At 54.9% G+C, this 24,324-nt stretch overlaps 1 protein-coding gene across 1 annotated transcript in view; it reads left to right on the top strand.

Annotated features, from left to right (window-relative positions):
* RUVBL1 (RuvB like AAA ATPase 1) overlaps nucleotides 1-15,514 on the top strand; it is a 35,129-nt gene extending 19,615 nt beyond the window's left edge. Inside the window, exons 5-11 of the mRNA XM_024117280.3 lie at nucleotides 2,075-2,164; nucleotides 2,937-3,086; nucleotides 4,729-4,792; nucleotides 5,860-6,058; nucleotides 10,541-10,643; nucleotides 14,129-14,220; nucleotides 15,120-15,514. Of these exons, the coding sequence (XP_023973048.1) occupies nucleotides 2,075-2,164; nucleotides 2,937-3,086; nucleotides 4,729-4,792; nucleotides 5,860-6,058; nucleotides 10,541-10,643; nucleotides 14,129-14,220; nucleotides 15,120-15,279 (858 nt within the window). The 3' untranslated portion in view covers nucleotides 15,280-15,514. The remainder of the gene's footprint in view (nucleotides 1-2,074; nucleotides 2,165-2,936; nucleotides 3,087-4,728; nucleotides 4,793-5,859; nucleotides 6,059-10,540; nucleotides 10,644-14,128; nucleotides 14,221-15,119) is intronic.
* Nucleotides 15,515-24,324: the final 8,810 nt, after the last annotated feature.

Below are 24,324 nucleotides of genomic sequence, written 5' to 3'. Positions count from 1 at the left end.
GTGTAATTTCCCTCATTTTACAGATAGAAGAACTGAGGCTCATGAGGAGGTTAAGCAGTCATCCTAGGATCACACAGCTAGTTAGTGGCAGGGTGGACTCTCTGAGTCCTAACCACTATGCTGTCTGCCCTCCAACTTGCTGTGTGACCTTTAGAAGTCAGTTGAGCTCTCTGGGCCTCCCCATCTGTAAACTGCGGTAGATTGACCATATAATTTCCCCATCTTTCCTCTCCTCTGCGATTTTATTGTTCTTTGATTCTGTAAGGTGGTTTCTTGGTCACTGCTTTATGGAGATCATAAAAATGTCACTTCTTCAAAGGACCATTTTTCTTTATCCTAACAGCGTTTCCATCTCAGGAGCTTGCCTCTGCAAATACCTCTCTTAAACCCCTCCCCCTTCATCTCTCCCATTCTGTAGTAATTAGATTTCTCAGTAGGGTCTGCCACCTTTCCAGTAATTACATCTTCAGTCACTTCATTTGGGAAATTAACTGATATAAAAATGCTGGAGGCAAAAAAAAAAAAAAAGGTGTAGTATGCGATATAGGATATATAAAATAAGATATGCAGTTTAAATTTTAGCTACCCATAAAGCTGTTTTGCACGGTTTCTTTAAGAAAATAACAAAAGGGTGAATGTTTTGCTTCCAAAATGAGTACTTCCCGCCACTTTGAGCATATGTACAAGCTGTTTGGATAGACAGAGTTCAAATACTTGGTGAATATTTAAGTGTGAAGGAGGAAGTACCGCCATCTTTATGGAGAGCCTCCCTCACCCCAGCCCTGCGGTAGGGGCCTGCCACCCCCATCCTCATCCTCATGGCAGTGGTCCAGGAGCCGTCGGGCCCATCCCACCAGGGAGACAGAGCCCTGGGTTCCCTCTGTGGTTACTCTTTGTAACAACTTCATTGAGATCTCATTTTTAGTAAAATTCACCCATTTTAAGTGTACAGCTCCAGGAATTTTAATCGGTTTACAGAGTTGTACAGCTATCATCACAATGCAATTTTAGAACATTTTCATTACCGCAAAAAGAAACCTCATGCCTCTTTGCAATAGGTCCCCATCCCACCCCCAGGCCCTGGCAACTACTCATCTACTTTCTGTCTATATATTTGCCTTTTCTGAACATTTCATATAAATAGAATCATACAGTATGTGTTCTTTTATGTCTTGCTTTTTTCTACTGAGTCCTGGTAAGTTTTTACTCTTTAATTTTGTTTGAGAGTTGAGAGTAATAGCTCCCCTTGAAATTTAACCGGGAGAAACATTTCTAAATACTGACTGTGTACAAAAGATGCTGTCCCAGAATATTGATCACCTAGGGGGGCCTGAATCTGGATGATCTGGAGGAAGGCAACAGTTCCCAAAATGTGCTACTTTCCTTTTCTGGAGATGTAAACAGGTGGGCCCAAGGGAGCACACACTGGAATTTGAATCGACTGGCTTGGAAAAGATCCTGCTTTTGTTTTCTTTGAATTTTACACATCTATGATGTGATCACGACTGGGTGCTGTTATATAGATGAGGAAACTGAGGCTCAGAGAGCCTTGTCTAAAACCATAGGCCCGCAGAAGGGCAGCCATGGAGAGTAAGCAGGTTCTGTCCGTGCTTCCGGTGCAGAAACTTCCACCCCTGCCCGACGTGGGGAGGGCAAAGGATTGAAGCAGGGAAAGCAATCTCAAAAGGGGGTGTTAGGGTCTCTGGTCCCGTGGACAGTATGGGCCCCACCTGGAAGCGGTCAGAGCCATATTTGCCAGTTTGCAGCCTCTGGAGTAAAAGGAAGGAGGCGCTTAGGTCTCCCTTTGTGCCCCTCTCCTGCCTTCTCTTTGGGACACTCAAACCCCAAAGCCTGTCTCACCCATACACACACACACTCCCTCTCTCTCTCTCTTTCTCTCTCTCTCTTCTCTCTGTCTGTCTCTCTCTCTCTCTGTCTGTCTCTCTCTCTCTCCCTCCATATGGTCATTAGCTACCTCAGCTCTCATAGAGGAAACTACCTTACAGTATATCAGAAATAAATAAAACATGGATTATAGTTCTCTGGTTCACTTTTTTTTTTTTTTTTTTTTAAGCTGGACCCCAGCATTTTTGAAAGTTTGCAGAAAGAGCGAGTAGAAGCTGGAGATGTGATTTACATCGAAGCCAACAGTGGGGCCGTGAAGGTAATGCCACGAGGAGACCCAGGTGGCCGGGAAGTGGCTTTCTTTCTTCAGGGGGTCCGGGGTGTGTGGGAAGGGGCACTGTGTCTGCTGCGATGCTGATGGAAGGTCAGCAGTTGAGCCTTTATGTTTAGTCAAGTTTGCTTTCCCTTTATCTGCATTCTTTAACCTTCTCACGATTAAAACAGACAGTCTGTTAGAAAAATACTAAAGCCTGTTTAGAGGGGGAGAATGGTGAGGAAGCGAAACAACTGTAGTCATTTTCAAATTGAAATGTGCAGGGTATTTAATCTTCCTTTTATCTCTTTGGTATTTTCTTCCCAAGATATATGCATGTGGAAAGGAATGCTGCATTAGTTGGCATTCTTTTTATATCTGATTTCCAGTGTCTTGTACAGAGTTCCTCACTGTTTAATGGATGAGCATAATACTTCATATCATACAATAAATCACCCACCTACAAAAGAGTCTGAACAGCCCCTCCGTCTCCAGTTAATCTACTGGATTTGCCTTTTATCGGGAATTGCATACAGTTAAGAGAAAGAGGGGGAAGATTCTGGGAGAGAGTATCGGGTGTTTTCAGCCGGGTTTTGGAACCCAGCAGCGATGGGCAGATAGCTCCTTCTCTTGGCAGCAGGGAAGCAGAGGCCATGTTTGCAGTTTGTCAAGGCGGCTGTCAGGCCACAGTGGGACCTGAGACTTTTATCTCGCCCTGTGCCGCTTGGGGACTTGGCAGTGGAGCTCGCCAGGCACTCAGGCTTTGCTCTCTCTGCAGAGGCAGGGCAGGTGTGATACCTACGCCACCGAATTCGACCTTGAAGCTGAAGAGTACGTCCCCTTGCCCAAGGGGGACGTGCACAAGAAGAAGGAAATCATCCAGGACGTGACCTTGCATGACTTGGACGTGGCCAACGCACGGCCCCAGGTACTGCCCCCAGCTACCGCCGGGAAGCTGGCTCTGCTGGCGGCCCTGCTGGCGCGGGAGCCTTTTGTGTGCTGGAGGCTCCGGGATGAACTCTGTCTTGCTGCTGCTTCTTAGGGCAGGCAGTCCTTTTCTGTCTGTGATGTTCAGCAATTAACACGGACAAGAGCTACGAGGGGCTCCTTTGTTGCAATTCAAACGCTCTAGTCACAGATGGCTTCCTGCGCATTGTTCCTTCTCCCAGCCCAGCCTCTGGCCCCCCGAGCTGGCCAGCTTCTCCCTGGCTTCTCTCCAGCACTGGGCTCGGGCCTGGGCTGCTCTGGGTGTGAATGGCAGAGGGCAGGGGTGTTCTTTGAGCCCCTTGCAGGATTTTAGGGAGCCTGACAAAGCTGTGTCTTCCCCTGCTTAGCACAATCCCCAGTTTTATGGCTTTGAGCTGGAACTGTCCCTGCTCCTTATGCGAGTAGGAGATGGATGCTTGTGTCCTGAGTCATAAAATGTGGGGAAAGCACAGGATGATTTTATGCTGTCTCTGGGAAATGTGCAGTTCAGAGAACCCGACTCTTCCCTGCTGGTGGTCTATGGGTTTGGTTTCCTCTTCGACCTAAAAGAGGCCACCTCTTCACTAAGAAGGGAATAGGCTTTCTAACCTGAAATTTGATCCATGGGTGTTGTCCCTTGGAGCCTTGGCAGAGAGATTGCTGAAGAATCTCCCCCCAGTTTGTGGAAGGGAGGTCCCCAAACCAGCCTGCTGGGAGCCACTCGCCTGACGAGTCTCGCCTAAGTGGAGTCTGGGATTGTGTGGCTCCAACACTGTGGGCTCGGCTGACAGTCACTTCGGGTCTTCAGGTTTTTGTGATTTAGGGCTCTCTGATTTTGAGTTTGTTCCTCTGTGAAAAGGGCATGATACTTCCTACCTGGCCCGGCAAGTATTCGGGAAACATTAGCTCCCTTTCGCTGTTGAACTTTCAGGGAGCGCCTATGTCCTAGGGCCTGGAAACAGCAGGCGATCACGAAATGTTGACTGCTTGCTACCTGCACTGTGAGGGGCTGGCAGGTGGGTGCAGCGGCTGGTGAGCCTGCGAGGGGTCGACCAGCTGCAGGGACGGACCCTGGGCTCCGAGCAATTCTGGTAGCCAGGCGTAGTGAGAGGAGGCGGGGGACACGAGTCCATGCGTCTGTCCCCAGGGGGCTGGAGCAGCAGGACAGTGTTGGGGTCAGACGCCCCACGGAGGGGCTCCCCAGGAAACAATATGGTTCCTGACAGGTGGGCTCGAATTGAGTCCAAAAGAGCTGGACGCCCAGGGAAGGGTTGGCAGTCCTGTGGGTTGAAGGCATTCGGGATTGGGAAGAGACACGGCTGGGGTGGGAGAGGGGGCAGGCCCCACAGAGCTTGTTCTTCCCACAAGGGCATGTTGTTTGATTCTGGCAGGCGGTGGGGGGAACCTCTTAAAAACTCTTCTGTGTTGAGAAGCTCCTCAGGCTTCCAGAGCAGGTGCCCAGGGTCTCCACATCTCAGGACCCCTGTCGAGTTGACGAGCTGACGTGGGGCAGTTGACAAGGGGCACTGGGGTTAGGGGGTGGCGATGAGGCATTTGCAGCTGCCTTAGGAAGCAGGACTGATTCTGAGTCTTCTCCTCCACAGGGCGGACAAGACATCCTGTCCATGATGGGCCAGCTCATGAAGCCAAAGAAGACGGAGATCACAGGTGAGAGAAGAAGCAGAGCTGGGGGCCTGGGGTCTGATGGACCTGGTCCCCAACCTGGCGAGTGCGTCGGGAGGCGCACTCCTCCTCCACCCTGAGGGTGTGTGGCTGTCCTCGGTGTCCTTGCGCTCCTCCCAGCAACGGAGGCTGTCACGGGTCATGTTGCTTCTGCACCGCATGGAGTCCCCAGGCGGGGCGGGGGTGTGGCTGCCCCTCGTGGGCCTGTAGTTTACCTGCTCCCCTTGCTAACTGGTACGCCCCTCTTTTTTCTAATTACAGCCTATAGCTTTGTCACCTGAAAATGTTAAACATTAAAGCTCAGTTTTCTTTAAAGTTTCAGCCAGTGGCACGATCTGAGCCCTTTCTATTAGAGTCCCTAGAGCAGCGTCCTTATCTTAACACAGCTTTGACCATCCCCGCTTCATGGCTGTGGTGGAAGGTGCTGGGTTTGTGGGCTGCTCCCTCCTGCTGATAGTACAGGCGCTGGTTTGGACAATGAGAACTGTGACCTTGGACGGTTATTCAGCTTTTGAGAGGCTCTGTCCCTCTTAGAGCTCTGAGATGGTGCCTTTCCTCAGAACCTCATTCCTCACAGGTTTCCCTCTGGAGAGGATTCTGCACCACCCCATTCCTTCCTCCAGGCACTTGATTGAAAGTTAATTAAGGAAGCTTTGTCACACTGAGCCATGAGAAAGGGTCATTCACGGAGTGCAGCACAGGGAAATTTGCATATGAAAACTCCCTTCTTCCTGGGTTGGGGGTGTGAGATAATAAGGCCTGGTGGGGAGTGTGACAGACATGCAGAATGTCTTAAAAGCCATTTACAAACTTAACAAAACCCAACTTCAGGGGAGGCAGCCAATTTTGTGACTTTTAGGTAAAGTTAACCCTATTTTCAGCTGAAACTGAAGCCTGGAGTGGGGCTGTAGCCTGCTTGTGGGGTCACACAGCTAGCAGTCAAACCCAGCCCTGAACTTGGGCTTGGATTGAGTTCGGGTGGAACAGAAGGGAAAGGCGACAGCCTCCGCACCTGGCATTGACCCTGCCTGTCCATCCTTGCCGACTCCTAGATAAACTCCGAGGGGAGATTAACAAGGTGGTGAACAAGTACATCGACCAGGGCGTGGCAGAGCTGGTTCCGGGGGTGCTGTTCGTTGATGAGGTCCACATGCTGGACATCGAGTGCTTCACCTACCTGCACCGGGCGCTGGAGTCTTCCATCGCCCCCATCGTCATCTTTGCGTCCAACCGAGGCAACTGTGTCATCAGGTACCATGAGGCTTTTCCACCTTCTGCCCGGGCTCATTTGTTCCTCCAGGATCACTTTCATCCCGTAGCATCGTGAGTCAGGATGAGGGTGAGGTGTGGTCGTGTTCATTTCGAGGGAAGCAGAGTGGCTTGACTTCACTCCGTCACGGTCACCAGCGCAGCAGCCACCCTGTTTCTGCATATGAGGGCCTCGTCGTGGTGACTGGGGTTCCATTGGGGTGTGTCTTGGTCATCCGGTTGGAGTGGGCAAAGGTAAGGTCAGATGGGACAGCCCTTGGCGACATGGCCTGTGTTAACTTCCGACCTCCTCCGAGCTCCAGGAGGTGTGTGTCTTGCCTTCAGTTTTCAGAGGGGAAACAGAATGACAACGTGGTGTGTCCCTGGCCATAAAGATAGGATGAGAACCCAGGCCTCTGACAGTGAAACCAGTCGTTTCTTTCTGGCCCAGACATTCTTGGAGCCACACTGGCACGTCCCCCCACCCAACCCCCTTAGGCCCACCTTCAAGAAGGGATCCCAGGGCTTCCCTGGTGGCGCAGCGGTTGGGAGTCCGCCTGCCGATGCAGGGGACACGGGTTCGTGCCCCGGTCCGGGAAGATCTCACATGCCGCGGAGCGGCTGGGCCCGTGAGCCATGGCCGCTGAGCCTGCGCGTCCGGAGCCTGTGCTCCGCAACGAGCGTAAGCACCAATGTGCCCAGTAGTCGGCTCACTGGTTGTCTGCACTCCCTTGAGTGTTGGGGCCTGGTCTCAGCAGTGCTAGGGCATGAGGGGGTGGTACAGAGCCCTCTTTAAGCCTGCAGCACAGTAGCGAGGGCAGCAGAGCCCCGGAGGCCACGTGCTTCTGGCAGCAGGGGGGTGCGGGAATCTGGAAAGAGACCCCAAGGCTGTGAGGGTCTCAGCACAGAGCTGGAGCCAAAGCTAGTGGGGAGCCTGGACTGCTGGTTCACCTAGACCTGCCTTGGAGGAGCTTTGTCTCCGCTGAGCTTATACAGAAGCCATGCTGCTGGCTGTGGGGCAGGCCCCCTGCTCAGGTGATCAGTCTTGCTCAGAAAGAGGATTTGTGTGCACGATGCAAGTGCCTGTGGCGGCAGCATCTTGCATCCCCTCTTTGATTCCCTGTAATGCTGTCTTGACAAGACCACCGCCTGTCATCATCACAGGTGTCTTCTGCAATCTTAAAGGGCAGGCAGCTTGTACCAGGTTCAGCCAGCTGGAGCCTGGCTACCTGGGCAGCATCTGGAAACTGGACGTGGCATGGTGAGCTTGGTGTCCCTGCCGCACAGGCCCTGTCAGTTTTCTGGACTTTCCTTTGGTGAGGCCTGCCTGGCTTCAGTCTGACAGCTGGCGGAAGGGCTCAGCCTGGACGGATGGCGCCCCCTACCGAGGGAGCTGTGCTGATAGACACCCCTCCCTCTCAGGCCCAGCAGATCCAGGCGGGCAGAGCCAGGCAGCTTAGGGCTGGACCAAGATCTCTTAGGATCAGAGTCCTTCTCTTAGTCTCGTCCCATCTAGGGAAAAAAAGTGCATAGAAAGGTGGCTTTGATCTCAGCTCGCCCACTGGGGCCTGGGAAACTTGGCCCCAACCTCATCCAGAGGGATGTGAGTTCCAGAAACCATTTTTCACTAATACGTTGTCTGAAAGGAACTGTGTACCTAAGGTTCATAGCTTGGACAAATTTCCAACGTCTTTGGTCTTTACTTCCTGAAAAATGCTTAGCAGTCTTTAAGCAGAGTTTTTTTGTTTAAATTTTTACTTTTATGGACTCAAAACTATAAGAAAAAATTTTAACATTTTCTTATAAATTCTGTTCTTTTGTGTTTTTTCCTCTAATCTTTTCTTCTTTAGACTTTTTATATTATGTCTGAATTGAAGTTAATTTATCATGAGTGTTAGAGAGTTGGGGATATTTTAAGATGGCAAGTTGAGGTCTTTTAAACATTTCCCAAGAGAATTCCTAAATAGGACCTAAAACAAGGAGAGACATATGGCTTAAATAGAAGTAAATAACTAAAAATTAAACGTAGTTTTTAAAGGTTATTTTGTTTGTTTAATATGAAGATTACAGATATACCAAATATACTAAAATTTGAATCATGATAGAATTTCATCTTAATAATTCTTCGTTATTAGTTTTAGAAATATTTGTTGATGGAAAAGATTTGTTTTCTCTAATGGTATCTTAATATTTTATATTTGCTACTAGTCTTGTTTTCCTTTTTGTTTGGAAAGGTCTTAATTATTTTTAAATATGAGATTTAACAATTATTAATGAAGCAGTTTATTCTTTTTTTGAATTTTTTCATTGTGGTAAAATGTATATAACATAGAGTTTGCCATTTTAATTATTTTTATGTGTATGGTTCAGTGACACTAATTACCTTCACAATGTTGTACAGCCATCACCACCACCATCCACCCCCACAACTTTTCCATCACCTCAAACAGAAACTCTGTCCCCATTAACCAGTAAGTTGCATATCCCTTTCCCCAGCCCCTGGTAATCTCAGATGTACTCTGCTTCTGTGAATTTTCCTTTTCTGCGTATTTCCTATGGGTGGAATCATACAGTGTTTGCCCTTCTGTGACTGACTTCTTTCACTTAGCGTAACATTTTCAAGGTTCATCCTGTGTGTAGCATGTGTCAGGACATTTTATTCTTGCGATGATAAATATACACTTACAGTTCAACTGACCGGATAGTTTCAACAGATAGATTTTCTTTTACTGAAGTTATATTTCTAGAATGTTTACTTAGTTTTGAAACTTACTGAAGGTTAACTGCAAATGCCTGCCCTTGTTCTTTGACCGTAGACTGCAGGCTGGTCTCTCTGGGGAGGCCAGCCTCGGTGCTGACGGGCTCCTGAAGGCGGAGGCAGGCCCGGCTCAGCTCACTGAGCTTTTAGGCCCGCGTGCCGCCAGGCTGGCCCGGCCCTCATCACATCGGGAGCTGCCGCCCTGCGGCCCGGTGGTTTGGCTGGGTTCTTCTCCCGGGCCGCTCTCCGCTGGTCTGGCTAAGGATTCAAGAGAATGACAGGCAAAGGACGTGACGGGACAGTTCCCAGAACGAAATGAAGTAACAGGGAAGATATTCAAATGATTCATTAGTAATCAAGGAAATGCAAATTCAGACGATGTGTTATACCCTTCCTTTTTCTACACCTTTAAACAGCAAACTTTTTTTTTTTTATAAATTTTTTTATTTATTTGTTTTTATTTTTGGCTGCGTTGGGTCTTTGTTGCTGCGTGCGGGCTTTTCTCTAGTTGTGGAGAGCGGGGTTTATTCTTCGTTGCAGCGCGTGGGCTTCTCATTGCGGTGGCTTCTCTTGTTGCGGAGCACGGGCTCTAGGCGCGCGGGCTCGGTAGTTGTGGCTCTCAGGCTCTAGAGCGCACGCTCAGTAGTTGTGGCACACGGGCTTAGTTGCTGTGCGGCATGTGGGATCTTCCCGGACCAGGGCTCGAGCCTGTGTCCCCTGCATTGGCAGGTGGACTCTTAACCACTGTGCCACCAGGGAAGCCCACAAACTTTTTTTTTTTTTTTTTTTCCTGCATCGGGTCTTTGTTGCTGTGTGTGGGCTTCCTCTAGTTGCGGTGAGTGGGGGCTACTCTTCCTCGCGGTGCTTAGGCTTCTCATTGTGGTGGCTTCTCTTGTTGCGGAGCACGGGCTCGAGGTGCACGGCTTCAGTAGTTGCAGCGTGCGGGCTCAGTAGTTGTGGCTTGAGGGCTCTAGAGCGCAGGCTCAGTAGTTGTGACGCACAGGCCCAGTTGCTCTGCGGCATGTGGGATCTTCCCGGACCAGGGATTGAACCCGTGTTCCCTGCATTGGTAGGCGGATTCTTAACCACTGCACCACCAGGAAGTCCCTGCAAACTATTTAAGAATTAGAACACTCAGTACTGGCTACAGTGCAATGGGATCAGATTGCTCATGTAGCTGTGTAAGTTAGGATATTCGTTCGTTCATTCATTCGTTTGATTAAGGAGATATTCACGGTTGTGTCATGCTCTGTGAGAGTTGCTGAGGAAATGTTCATGGCTGTATGCATACAATTATTTATCAAAACACCATGAATAATAATAGCAACAACTGGAAACTACCTAAATGCCCAACAGTTTGGGTTAAGTAAAACACTTGATGGTCTATTAAGACTGAAGCAACATGGACAACAGCAAAAAAGAAAAAAATCTACATACTTAGTGTAACTTATGAAAATTTGGCAAATACCTATATGAATATTTTTAATGTGATTTTAGGTGGATTTTTTTCTCCTCCCCAAATTTCCTGTGGTGTTGATATTTGCTAAAATAATGACGCTGTTTCTGACACCACCTGAGTTAGTAGTCTGTGTCCTCTGCGGTCCTGCCTCTGACTCTCAGGACGAGAACTAGCTGCTTTGTCACCCTGAGGGCCTCAGCCATGTTCCCAATGTCCAGTTTCTGGTCTCAGAGAGGCCTGAGTGATGTGGCGCTTCTGGGCCTTTCAGGGGCACGGAGGACATCACCTCTCCTCACGGCATCCCTCTCGACCTTCTGGACCGAGTGATGATCATCCGGACCATGCTGTACACCCCGCAGGAGATGAAGCAGGTGAGCGCCGCCCCCCTTCTCCCCTCGACCGCTCCCAGTGTCCCTGATGCCTAGCGAGAAGGCCCCCCCACCTGAACGGTGTGTGAGCCAACTGGACGTGGCCTGAAGTGTCACAAAACCGCAGCTGCCTGTGGTCTTGGCTGTTCTCTCTTCTACTCCATCCCTTCCTGTACACTTAGGAAAGGGACAGTGAGAAAATCGACTTGGTGACAGCCAAAGAGGCAGCAGAACATCACGTAGTGAGAGGCTGTAGCCCAGGCGCTGGCCCGCCAGGACCCACACAGGCTCCTCCGGCAGGCGCAGAACCCAAGTCCTAGCGGAGGCTCTGCCCGGGCTGCTGCCGAGGCCGTGGAGGTGGTAGTGAAACAGCATCCCGAGTGTAGAGGGCGTGTGGAATGGAGGGCACGAAGCTAAGCTCACAGGAAGAGGTGTGGCGGTGCACGGGGAGCGTGTAGCTCAGCGCCCCACGTAGCGTGTGCTCAGCCCTGCATGAGCTGAGTCTGGCTCAGGCTTGGGAGCTGGGGGTGGCGGGTGCATGGGATTGGCCTCGTCAACCCCAGGTGTGCCCCACAGGGCCTCGGCACCCTTGGAAGCCCCAGTCCCCTTCTGGTGCTTCCGGGCAGTCGTTTCCCCCCTTTGACGGCTGAGTCACTGAGTGGCGAGTCCAGGACGCAAAGCCCGGCTGTGCCCTGCAGAGCCCAGCCATCTGCTCTGCCCACCCTTGCCCCAGACGGTCTTGCTGAGGCATAGGTCTCTCACTGTGGGGTCAGCATGCGGCCACAGCTGGGGCCGTGGAGTGGCCCAGGGCTGCACTGACGTCTCGGTGAGCTCTGCCGGACCCTCTCCTCGCCAGAGCACAGGCCGTCTTTGTTAGACGTTGTACTGGGCCATTTGATCCCCTGTCAGCTCGAGGTAGGGAGAACTATTTTCATTGGCATTCTTAAAGAGGAGGACACTGAGACTTAGGCTGGTTAACCTGCCCAAGCTCATACGGCTCGTCAGTGGCTAGGCGGTGGCAGGACGTATAACTGGAATCCAGGCTGTCTGATCCCGAAGCCTGTGTTTTTGATCGCTTTGCCGCCAGCCTCCTCCCCGCTAGAAATATCTCATCTGGGAGTGGAGTCCCTGTGATAGTTGGTCAGCAAGCCTCTCCTTTTGGAGCTCAGAGGGCCGCTCCCAGACCCTCGCCCGCAGCTCCCCTGCCTGCCTGCCTGCGGCCCGTCTGGCCTGGCACTGCTGGCATTTCATGTTGACCGGCACCGTGAGCACTGGTGGTGTGTGGAGCCAGAGACGTCCCTGCACACCAGCACAGACAGGACACCATGTGGTTCTAGTTCATGGAAGCAGCTGGTGCCTTATTTAGGGGATGGCATTCACGGCTGGGGCCTTGTCACCAGATGATGGCCTCTTGCTCTTGGATGAGTGCTCGGTTCACCGGTGAGGAGCAGAGGCCAAAGCAGGGGAGAAACCGCTCCCTTCCTGCCCCGGCCTGCACCCCCGCTGCTTCGTGGCCTCTGTTCACCGGGAGACGCCCTCCCTCGTCTCAGGGCTGTCGTGGGGACCGAGGCAGACAGTGACGGCAACTCGGGGGGTTTGCGGCCGTCACGACTGCCGTTCACAAACGCGGAGCACGCTGTCCCAGCTCCCTGGCGCGTGTGCTGTGCCCCAGAGTCTGGAGGCTCGGCCAGGGGGTCTCTTCTCGGGCTTTCTCTCGGGTTAGCAGAGGATAGACCAGCTGCCAGACGGGCACGGCTTTGTTCGTGCTGTTCAGGGGACAACCTCAGCATTTTTACTGGAGCCCGGGGTGAGTTTTTTAAAAAAACAGAGTAAATGTAACTTGTGTACTCTGCCGTCAGCGCCGACACCCTCATAAACCATCCCTGCAGGTTATTAAATGATTAAAGATCTAATTTATGAACTGTCCATTTCCGAGCGGTCTGAAACAGGAGCTCCTGGGATTGCTGTGACCTGCTCTAGAGAGAATGAGAGCCCTCCAGTGTCAGTGTGGCTCGCTGAAGGCCAGACGCTCCGGGCTGGCGCTCTCCCCCAGACCAGGTTCCAGGACCCAATGTTTGCATCTCCCTAGAGTTTCCAGAGGCCCCCAGGGGACTCCTTGGCCGTCCCAGCTGTGGGTGAGAAGCTCTTTCTGTTTGGCAGCACGGAGCTGCCCCGCTCTGACCATCATGGCCGCAGGGGAGTCCTGTGGCTGCGGTCTCCTGCTCTCCTTTCCCCGCCGTCCTTGTGCCCGTCCAGTAACTGCTCTGCTCAGCCGCATCTCACCTTGGGCCCCAGACAGTGCACCCCTCACGCACATACTAAGATTCTTTTGACAGAGCTCACGCCTGGCAGCCCGCTGGCTGAACAGATGCGGCCAGTGCAGTGTTTGTGAAATGTTTAATAAGTTGACAACATTCAGCAGTCAGGACATTTCATACAAAAATCTGAGTTCCGAGCTTCTCTTGACGAAAGGAGAGCCTTTCCTGCCGGCACCCGGGCCTCAGTCCTGGCAGCGCTGGTTGCAGCAGCGGGGCTGCCTCGCTGGGTACGTGCCAGCCCGTCCACCTCGGCCCCCCGTCCACTCAACTGCTGACATCTGCGGGACCTGGTTCCTACCAAGCCGGGCCTTTCCCATTGGCAGCGGCTGCCACGCTGGGTCCCCTTAACCAGGGTCACCAGTCGCTAACCTCCGTACCCCTGCAGCTCCTGCCCTCGGGGTCTCTGACTGAAAGTCGAACGCCCGTTTGAAGTGTCCACCTCCTAAACCTCTGGTCCCTCTCCACTCGTGAGGCTTTAGCTGGGGGCTCAGTCTTTCCCACTTCCACGCCTGTGTGCTGGGTGTGTTTTTATGGCTTCAGTTTAAACAGGGGCTTCTTGATAACTTGTTTACAAAGCTGCCAAAATGAAAGATTCCTGTACTCTAAGAGGCCCGAAGTCCTCGAGTTATCTCAGCCCACAACACACAGCACCGTCATCCCGCTGCCCTTATCACTCAGTGCTGGTGCCGCTTGTGTTACCGCGTCCCCGCGCCAGCCTGCTTCCCTCCGCTTTACCAGGGTCCCAAACTGCACAAGCGTCAGCCTCTTCTTGACAGAGGAGACGTCTCCCAGCGATGTTATGAGAGCTGGTAAATGTTTAAAAGTAACTTTTAAAATTTATTGAACCATTGCATTTGTCAAGCAAATAAGTGTCTCTTCTTGCCTGAGTGCTTAGAGGTGGCGGCGCTCCTGCTGGGGAGGTTAGCTGCCGCTGAGGGAGCCAGGGCAGGCAGGGTGGGCGCAGGGGCAGCGCCGCCTCGGTGCACACCTCGGGGTACCAGCTGCCTTCCAGTCGGCACGGGGCTGTGCCCCCGCCTTGGGCGAGGACAGCAGCGCCCGCGGGGTCGGCTCTGCCCCACCGGCCCCGCTTGGGGCGTCTGTGCTGTTAGGAGGTGGGACGAGGACACTTGAGGTCGGTCACTGTTGATCACAGTGTTTCTCCTCCAAAAGATCATTAAAATCCGAGCCCAGACAGAGGGAATCAACATCAGTGAGGAGGCGCTGAACCACCTGGGGGAGATCGGTACCAAGACCACTCTGAGGTGAGCCGGCCGCGCCCGGACCCCGCCAGCACCTTCCCAGGGCGCGGGACCGTGCCTGCTCTTCCCGGGTGGTGGGTCTCATCCCGCGGCAGGCGCAGCACAGCTAGACGGCGGTGTTGAGAAAGCTGAGTGACAGGTTAAGTCCCCTCGTCCTGTAGCAGACGGCCCCACTGGTGGAGAGCGTGCTCTGCCTGGCGGCCCCCTGCATGGAGGAGATGGACGGAACCGGAGACCGGGTGCAGGGCAGGCAGCCCCTCTGCTCCGGCCTGTGCTCCAGCGTCTGCCGGGCGGGGAGGAGCACGGGCACGGGGGGCTCTCCCGACTGCTCACCGGCGGCCGGAAGCCTTCTCAGTGCCCTGACTGCTTATGCGTCGTGACTTCGCAGTGCTCGGCCTGGCCCTGTTTCCCTTTGAGTCAGTTCCCCGCTCCTCAGGTTGAAGCAGAATGCAGGCTGTTTTGTTGGGGTGGAGTGGTGCTTTCAGAAACGCCTGGACCTTTTGCCTTTGGTTGGGGCCTTTGCTTTCATGGGGCTGTGTGTTCATTTCTCCACCATGTTCCCTGTCCCGAACTGGACCCTGGCATTGCCTGCTTGCCGCTGTAGACATCCAAGTTTGTGGTCCTTTCCCAGTAGCAGTGGAGGGCCTCCTGCTGGAGGGGAGGACCTCTAGGCAGTGACGGATTCGGGGAGTAGGGCTTACACGTCATGGCGGTGACTTCTGGCCCCTCTCTGGTGAGGCTGTGACTCCAGATCTCTGAAAAGTGGCAACTCTCCCCTTGTCTGCTGTGTCTGCAGCAGCTGGCACAAGCTTCTGCAGCTCCCTCGGTGCGCCTGCTGACTTGGGGAGGGGGCTCCCATCCGTGGCCCTGCTTCACACCTGCCTTGGCCCCGGCCGCTCTAGGTACGCGGTGCAGCTGCTGACCCCGGCCAACCTGCTGGCCAAGATCAACGGGAAGGACGGCATTGAGAAGGAGCACGTTGAGGAGATCAGCGAGCTCTTCTACGACGCCAAGTCCTCGGCCAAAATCCTGGCTGACCAGCAGGACAAGTACATGAAGTGAGACGGCCGAGGTCTTCTGCGAGGAGACTCCGGGTAGGCCCGGTCCCGGTCTGGCCTGCGGGTAGGAGGCTTGCCCCCAGCTTGGGCTGTCCCCCCACTCGGGTGGGTGGCAGCGCTGTCAGCTAGTGTGGAAGAGTTTCTTTTTAAGTTATTGTGACTCATCCCGTGGTTGCTTTGAAGAAACCCTGCCTTATCTGGTGTGTTTTCTAATAAACCCTGATAGGTTATTTTGATGAGATCTGTCTGACTTTTCTTTTACTTTTTTAAACAGTAAACTTTGTGTTTTAGAGCAGCTGGAGATGCGCAGAATTGCTGTGAAGATGGTGCGGGGGTCCCTTGCTGTCAGCATCTTACAGCCACGTGGCGTGCTTGTCGTGTGCGATGAGCCCGCAGCACACGTCCTTGTGCTTTGTGCACGTTTTCTCAGTGATCTGCTGTCCTCTCTCTGTCCCAGGATCCGTCCGGGGCCCGCGTCACTTTCAGTCATCATGTCTCTTGTGGTTTCCTGGCTGTGACAGTTGCTCAGACGTTCCTTGTCTTTGATGACCTTGACGGTTTTGAGGAGTGCTGGTCAGGTACTCTGTCCAATATCCCTCAGTGGGGCTTGTTTTTCTCATAATTTCTCATAATTAAACTGGGAGTGAGGGTCACTGGGAGGAAGAGCACAGGTAAAGGGATATTTCTCTCACGTCCTATCAGGCGCGGCCGCCGGTAGGACTCACGGCTGTTGTGTTGACCTCGGTCACCCGGCTGAGGTTGTGCTGTTGGGTTTCTCCATCCCCCGTTCCTCACCGTCCTTCTTGGAAGGCGTCTCTAAGCACAGCCCTCACAGAGGGGAGGGGAGCTTGCTTCACCTCCGGGAGGGGCAGGTCACCTGTTCTCCCCGTTTGCTCATTTATTCAGTCATTTCTCTCAGGATGGACTCACGGATATTTATTATATACTTTGGGTTATAACCCAACATGGCTTTATTTTGTTGCTCACATTGTTCCGGCTTTGACCATTGGGATCCCTGTCAGTGGGCTCCTGTGTCCCTCTGCCGGGCCCCCCTCACTGCGCCTGGGGGGAGGGGCAGTGGAGCGCCTGGCAGACGCCACAGCGTGCTGTGTGCCAGGCCCGGTCCTTGCCTCCAGCGCAGTGCTGTTCATTTGAGTCAGGGCTCAGCCCAGCAGCGGTGCCACACGGGCAGGGTCTTCGTGCTGTTACTGTGTGTGGGAGAGGGGACCAAACAAGATGGTCATCTTGAGCTAATCACCACCTTAATGCAAGTCGGGCAGCACCGCTGTTCCCCATGTAGTGACAATCACCTGAGCGTGTGCAGGAGGCCGGGCAGGAGGGCTGAGGCCTGGGGATCCACCCAGCCCTTGCGGGGCCCCCAGGCCCTGAGAAGGCCCCAGCAAACTCACGCTGCCACAGTGGATCTCCTGTGGGCCCCGACCCTGAGGGAGATCCCAGCGTGGGCGTCTTGGGGGTGTGTGTGAGGCAGCCAGGCACAGGGAGGGGTGCTGGGGCGCTTCCTGAGGCCAGGGCTGGGCGCTCAGGCCTGACCTGGCTACCCATCTCCTCCATGGCTGCACCCGTGTCTCTGGTCTCCCAACTTAAGCCACACTGGAACAAAGGAAGAGTGATACCTAAGATGCAGCGAGAGCCTGTTGCGTGCTAGGGCCTGTGTGATGCTGTGCGTTTCCTTCCGCATTCTCTCAGTAGCCCCACGGGATTGGTACTGGTTAAGTCACTTGCCCAGCTAGTAAGGATGAATCAGCCGGTTGGAGTCTGTGCTCCTAACCCCTGTGGCTAACCTGCCTTGCTCAGTGTACCAAGTTGTTGGAGGGGCCTTCGAGCCCTGACCTCTGTGCCAGGCAGGTGAGGCAGGCAGGGCCGGTGTGAGGAAAGTGATACCCTAGAGGACAGAACCAGGCTCTGCCCTGGCTGGACCTCCTCCTCCAGCCCAGCTTGGGCGGAGATCTTCCCAGCTGCACAGGGGCCGTGCCGTCCAGAGCAGTCCCGGGGAGGACGGCCGTGTGTGGTCGTGGCCCCTGTTCCTGCTCCTCAGCTCTCCCGGCCTTGGTGGTGCCCAGAGAGATGGCCTCCTCGTTCGTCTGTGCTCCACAGTGAGGGAGATGGTTCTGGACAGGTAGGAAGGTTGGGTTATTTTAATCCCTCCTATTTTTTCCAGCAAAGCCTGTGATTATTACATTAATCTTCCAGGCGAAGTTTTTACGACCGATCCCTCGCCGACTATGAGAAGTTTCTCCATCCATTACCAAGGGGGAAACAGACCCTGGTGGGGAGGAAAATATTTGTTATATCTTATCAGGCTGACACACAAGCTACCAACAATTACAGCAGCCCCATTTTTTGCGCTATTTCAGCTCCGTCGTGAAGAATTGTAATATTAACGTGAGGCGGGGTGGGGGCTGGTTGTAGGAAGTGGCTGTTTTTCCAAGCTCTGGGCCCAGGCTCTCTTGGGTGCCTCCCAGCAAGCCAGTGGGGTGGCTGAGGAGGAGTGTTTGCATGAATCCCAGCTCCCTGTTCCTGTGCTAATGGCCAGGAATTCGAGCGGGCCGGAGGGACTCTTGAAAGATGGCTCCCTGGCCCTTGCCGGGGAGCCACCTTGGCCCCTCCTTCATTTTCTCAGCCCCAGTGTCTTTTCACCACCACACCTCTTAGGTTACACCCCCTAGATTGGTTCTTAGAATGTTTTGGTTTTTAGGATTAAACAGATGCTGGTGACTTCTTGGTTAGCAAACCTTTCTCAACCATTTTTCTAATGAAATGGAGCCGCACGGTGGTGGGGGGGCACTCCCTCTTGGCCTCCATGTCTCACACCCCAGCGGGCCTCTGCCAGGAAAGCAGCAGATGCTGGGCACCCAACCCAGCATCTGGACCAGCCTGAGCAGCCCCTGTCCTGGAGGGGTTCCAGGCAGAGGCGGCAGGTGGGAGAGGGGAGCAAAGGGGTCCAGGGGGCATGGCAGGCAGGGGTGCGGTTTGGATTGTTTGGCCCTTGATCCCTCTGGTCCTAGAGCTTTGGTTTCCTCCTCTGTAAGATGGGGGCAGTCATATCGCATAGATCAGTGTGCGGACTTGGTGGGGTGACATGTGGCTGCATCAGGCACTCGAGATACTATAATTCAGAGAAGAGTTCCCGATCCCTGTCCCTCTTGGAAGAAGAGAAGGTCACACTTTATCCAACAGGAGCCAGAAGCCGTTAGGCTCTCTGCCCTTCCCGATCCCAGACAGCAGGCCCCTGGAAGGGCCTGGAGGTCCCCTGTGGCTGGACGCTTCTGTTAGGCCCAGCAGGCTAAGCCCCAGCTCAGGGCCCACAGGCTCTGGAGCAGAGGGGAGAGAACGGGCAGAGGCGTGGGCTTCTGCCTCCGTGTCCACCACTTCCACGAATGATGTGCTGGCCCTCCCTGGGCCCCTGGCCCCCCATCCCCAGTGAGGCCCAGGCAGGGCTGGGCAACCAAAGGGGAGGAGTGGCTGCCCGCCTTGTCCCAGCCCAGCCCTCCCTTTGGTGTCTGGGAACAGGCCCACTGAGAGGTAGAACGGGGTCCACCCATCCAGTCATCGTCTTGCCTCCTCCATTTACTGGGGATAGCAGGCCCCGGGGACAGGGTGCCGGGGCGCGGGGAGGGCGGCCGCGGGGCTGGCTGTCGCCCTGGCCGTCACTCGCGGCAGGCGCAGTGATTAATGGCCGGGCCGCGCTGCCCGGGCCGCCGTCAGCGCGCGTCTGCGGCGATGGATTCGCTGTCAGGCTCCCGGCCCGCGCTGACCCCGGCCCGGCCGGCGCGATCAATGGGCGGCGCGCACGGCGGCTGGGCCGGCGCGATAAGATGCGCCGATGGGCGCCCGCCGGCTGCCCGCTCGACACAGCCGTCGCCTAGTGATTAATGGGGATGCTGCGGTGCGGGGGGCGCGCGCATGCGCGCGCGGGACCGCCGGTCCCAGGACACGCATGCGCGGCCCCGCACGAGGGTTGGGCTGGGGGACAGCTGTGAGACCTCCGCCCGCGGGCCGCCAGCCTCGCCCACGGCCCGGCGTCTCTGAAAGCCCCGGGTCTGGCCCGGTCGCCCGCACGCTCCCCCCGGCCCCGTACAGGCTCCGGACAGCTGCCGGCAGGCCGCAGGGAAGCAGTGTGAGCCGGTGCTTCGGGGGCGGACCGGAGGGCTTCTCCGAGGAGGTGACGGGGGCGAGAAGCAGCTGGGGTCGCGCCAGGCCCTCCTCCCCCTTTCCGGGGTCTCCGCAGCGTCCCCGCCGCGCGCCGCCCGCCACTGCGAGGCCACAGCGCCCACACGCGGCGCCCGCGCAAAGCGCCTCCCGCCCCGCCCCGCCCCGCCCCGCCCCCCTCCGCCCCCCTCAAGGGGGCGTGGGCAAGCCTGGCCGGCAGGTTGGAGCCCAGGGGCCCGGAGATGGAGGCTGAGGCCAGGGCCGCCGGGCAGGGAGGGAGTGTGTGTCCGAACGCTCACGTGGGAAAAGAGCAGTCAGGGAAAGCTTACTGAGCTCGGCTTTTAATTGAAAAATAAATAAATAAATAAAAAATATAAATATATATATATGAACATGGATCAAAATGTAAAAAGTGCGAAGCGGTGTAGGTGAACAATCTCCTTCGCCCCCTGCCGTCAGCCACCCTATGCTTGCTTCCCAGCATTTATTAGGAAAAATTTCAAAGATAAGGAAAGTTGCAGGGCTGTGGAGCAGAGAGGAGAGAATGGGCAGAGGCCCGGGCTTTACTACGTATCCACGACTTAGCACTACGCTGACTGAAACAAATCAGACACAGAAAGACAGATACCTATGATCCCACTTATATGTGGAATCTAAAAAACAAAACAAAAAAAACAAAGCTCGCATACAGGGACAGATCCGGTAGTTGCCAGAGGCAGGAGGGAGGGGCTGGGTGAAATGGGTGAAGGGGTCAAATGGGTGAAGGTACAAACTTGCAGTTATAAAATAAGTAAGTCCTGGGGATGTAATGTAGAACATGGTGATGAGAGTGACTAACACTGTATTGCATATTTGAAAGTTGCTGAGAGGTCTTAAAAAGTTTTCATCACAAGGGGAAACAAATGTGTAACTAACTGTGCGTGGTGTTGGATGTTAGTTAACTAGACTTACTGTGGTGATCATTATGCAATATATACAAATGTTGAATCATGTTGTACACCTGAAACTAATATAATGTATGTCAATTATATCTCAATTTTAAAAAGGAAAAAAAAGTTGCAGGAACCTGTGAATGCCCGTATCCCTATATCACCTGGGTGCTCTCCATCTTCCCTCCATCCTTCAGTCCATTTTTATCCTGTCTTAAGCATTTCACAGTCAGTTGCAGACATCAGGCCACATCATGCATATGTACTTTTAATACTTCAGCATATGTACAATTACCTAGAGTTGGGTATTTGTTCTTTTGTTTTTTAAAAGGTTAAATGTATACACAGTGAACTGCACTAACTCTAAGTGGACAATTCCATGAGTTTTGACAAATGAAACCCAAGTCGTGTCAAGGCATGTTCCTGTCACCCCAGAAATCTCCCTTAGGCCTCTGCCCAGTCAATCTCCAACACACTAACCAGAGGCATCACTGTTCTGCTTTTTCCCACCACAGATCAGCTTTGCCTGCTCTGCAGCATCATAAAAATGGGATCATAGCGTGTGGACATCTCTTTTGTGATTGGTTTCTTTCAACCGCCTTTGAATAGTGAGATCCCAGCCCTCGTGTCAGCAGTTGTTGTGACGTCGGAGTGTGATGCTGTGTGGGGCAGTGCTGTTTGTTCATCCATCTTTTTGTACGAGTCTCTGGGTGGCATCCCATCTTATTTCTCTGGAGTAAATACCCAGGGGTGGAATAGCTGAGCATAGGATACATAGATGTTTAGTTTCATGAGAACTTGCTAGGCCTTTTCATGATGTACAGTCAATTTTTTATCCCTCCCCTGACTCTACCTTTAAACACAAATAGGAGCATGCATTGTTCTGCTTCTTGTCTTTTCCCCCCCCCTCAGCAGCACATCTTGGAGTTTCTTCTAACTCAGGATGTAAAGGATATTCTCCTAGTTCCTTTCCACAGAAAGGAGGTGCTATAATTTATTCTCTCCCCTTCTTACGGGCTTTTAGATGTTTCTGTCCTTATTGAGCTGGACTTTGCAGGATGAACAGGAGTTTGGCAGGCAGACAGACAGAGGGAAACTGCGGCAAGGCCCAGAGGCTTGGTGGGCACCACAGAACCCCAACTGTTAGGACTTGGCTTTCTGAGGGCGGACACAGCCTCGGCCCGTGTACCCCGGGACCTGCTGTGTGCCGGGTGAAAGGAACGGGTGACATGGAGGTGTGCTGGCCACAGGCTCGGGGCGGGGTGATGGCACGTCCCAGAGGGTTTGGGGCAGGGCAGTGAGGGGGGCACTGCCCAATGACAGCCCGTCTGGGACTCTCCGGAACCAGGCACTGGTGCGTGTTGCAGCGTGCGCCGAGGCTTCCGCCGACCCTTGGACGTTGTCACACGCCCACCCACTGGCTCTCGTGTCAGGAAGCCAGCCTCTAACTTGGGCCATGGGCTGACCCCTCAGGTGGAGATGGGCAGCTCGCCCGTTTCCCCTGCACGTGAGCTTGCTGAAGCCTCAGCCTGGTGGGGACTTGGCCCAGGAAAGGCCTTCACGGGCGGGGGCAGGGTCAGCAGGTGGGGCCGGCGGTTGGGACTGGAGCAGGGCCGGCTGACTGGAGTGGGGCGCGTTTCCCCGGGCCCCTCAGTCCTTGCCCCGACGAGGCCCCTGGCAGAGGTGCCTGCAGGAGGGGCTGTGTGACCGTTGGCCGCAGTCTGGTTCCCGGGGCCTGGTTCTTCTCGGGAGCCGTGGGAGGACGAGCTCTCCGGTGGGCGGTGGCCGGTGCACGGCCCGCCCCACAGGGGAGGAGAGCTGCTCCACGGCTCCCAGCACAGAGGCCACAGGCAGGCAGTGAGGGCCGAGGGGCTGCCCACGTCACCTGAGCCACGCACGCGGCTGCTCGCACGGGCTCTGCTCCCGGCCACGGGCACAGCCAGACCGCAGGGCGGTGAGGGGATGGATGCCTCCTGTGGGCAGGAGCTTTTCTGACTTTTGAGCTTCTGGAGGTCCGAACGGGGCCGCCTGCCTGCCTCGAGTTTCAGTGCCTGCTCGCCTGGCTTCTGTGGCTGCGCGGCTTGCACAGGCCAGGTCCCTGGCCCCGTCCCTCCAGGGCTCCCAGAGGACCTCCCGCCCTGGCCGCACAGCACCTCAGAGACCAGATTTCCAAGACGAGGTCTAAGGCTCTGCGTGGAAACTCTGAGGCTGAGCGGGCTCAGGAGGAAGGCCGGCCACGTGTCCTCGGGGGCCACGGAGGAGAGGGTGCTGGTGGAGGGCTTGGGGTGAGGCCTCGTCCGGACGGGCGCGTCGGCTTCACAACGCGGGTGGGCGGGAGGTTTTCTCTCGCTTCACCCCGGAAACGCCTGCCATTCCGCTCAGTGGAAACAGTTGGGAGCCTTTCCGCACAGCACATCCGAGGGAGCAGCCACTGCGCGCGCCTCTGCGGTCCACAAGATGCCGGGGGCCCAGGGCGGGGCGGAGACCCTCCCAGGCCTACAGGTTCGGTGCGTAAGGTCGCTCGTCTCAGCCAAGGGCAGCAGTGCCTCCTAGCCTGGACTCGGAGGGCTGGAGGGCGCTGCGCTCACAGGACAGACGTCGCCCCACCGTCCATTCCTGCGGGGGTTGGCACGGCCCAAGCGCTCAGCGCCAAACAGACACCCGAGCGTGCAGCTGGCACCGTCACCAGGACAAGGAAGCTTTCCAGGTGCGTGCCTTTCTGAGGAGGGACTTCCATCAGCGGGGGACCTGGGAACCCCGTGCAAAACCAGGGCCCAAGCCTCACCCCGCACGCCCCCGAAGGCACCCAAGGCCCCACCCTCCTCAGTGGCCTTGGTAACACAGGAGACCTGAAAACCAAGAGAACACCACCAGGTGGCTTGTAAAAAGTTGGCTTTATTTGTCTCTTAGTCACCTTATCTCAGTTATGCCATTTTGGCATCCACAGTGACAGTCCCCCGAAAGCTGGGGTCAGCCCCCCCCCGTGACCAGTGACCGCAGGGCAGGAGCCCGAGCCACGCAGTGGTCCGAGGCTGCAGCAGGGCTGCAGGGGCGTCAGGTCTCCGCTCGGGACTGGGTCGGACAAGGCCACGTGTGGTACGGTGGGCGCCCTGGCCTGGGGTCGATGGGCTGTGGGCCCATCCGGGCTCTGCCGCCAACTTGCCGGGTGGTGCTGGGCAAGTCTCTTCTTGTCCCTTGGTTGGCCTGTCTCCCGGGCAGCACAGACAGTGAGGTCTCAGGGCCCCCGTGGACTCAGGCGGGTGCCAAGCTGGCCGCCTCAACCGGCTCTGCGCCTTGAAGGCTGCTGCGCACCGCTGCTGGCGGGCTCTGCTTCCTCCGCGGCAGGGACAAGCCCTCAGGCTGCGGGGCTCACCTCTGCTGCCTCTGCAGCCAAGCGCTGCTGGTCCCCGGGAGGGGCCTCCTACAGGCCTTAGAGAGGTTTTAATTCCTAAGGCCTAGGTCACCTGTTATTGCAAACAAGTTATCTTACACAAATTGTGAGTCTTTTCGTATCAAACATGGGTGAAACTTGGCAAAAAAAAAATATCTCTGACCCTGATTTCACCACAGATCTAGGGCCGGGGCCCTCGTCTCTGCTGGGCAGTTTTGGTGGAAGCAGAGATCAGAGCCATCTTGTCATTTACTTCGCTCGCGTTTGGTCCTAAGCACAGTAAAAATGTTCTAAAAAAATACCAGTGGGAAGTCTTCAGCCTACAAGGTAGCACCTGAGGCCAGCCACAGCACCTCCCCTCTCGGAAGGTGAGTGGGAAGGGACACACCATGGAGAGCAGGTTCAGTGACAGCGGGAAGAACTGGACAGCCAGCACCTCAGGGTCCTCCACACAGTGTCCGCTAGCTCGGCCAGGCTCGACTATGCAAAGCTGCGGCATCGTGGCCCGGCCCCATCACTGAAGAGAGAGACGGCACAGCCAGGTCAGCCAGCAGGCACA

Source organism: Physeter macrocephalus, chromosome 18 (assembly GCF_002837175.3).
Source record: "Physeter macrocephalus isolate SW-GA chromosome 18, ASM283717v5, whole genome shotgun sequence".
Taxonomy (NCBI): Eukaryota; Metazoa; Chordata; class Mammalia; order Artiodactyla; family Physeteridae; genus Physeter; species Physeter macrocephalus.
This window is presented reverse-complemented; position numbering and strand designations above follow the sequence as displayed.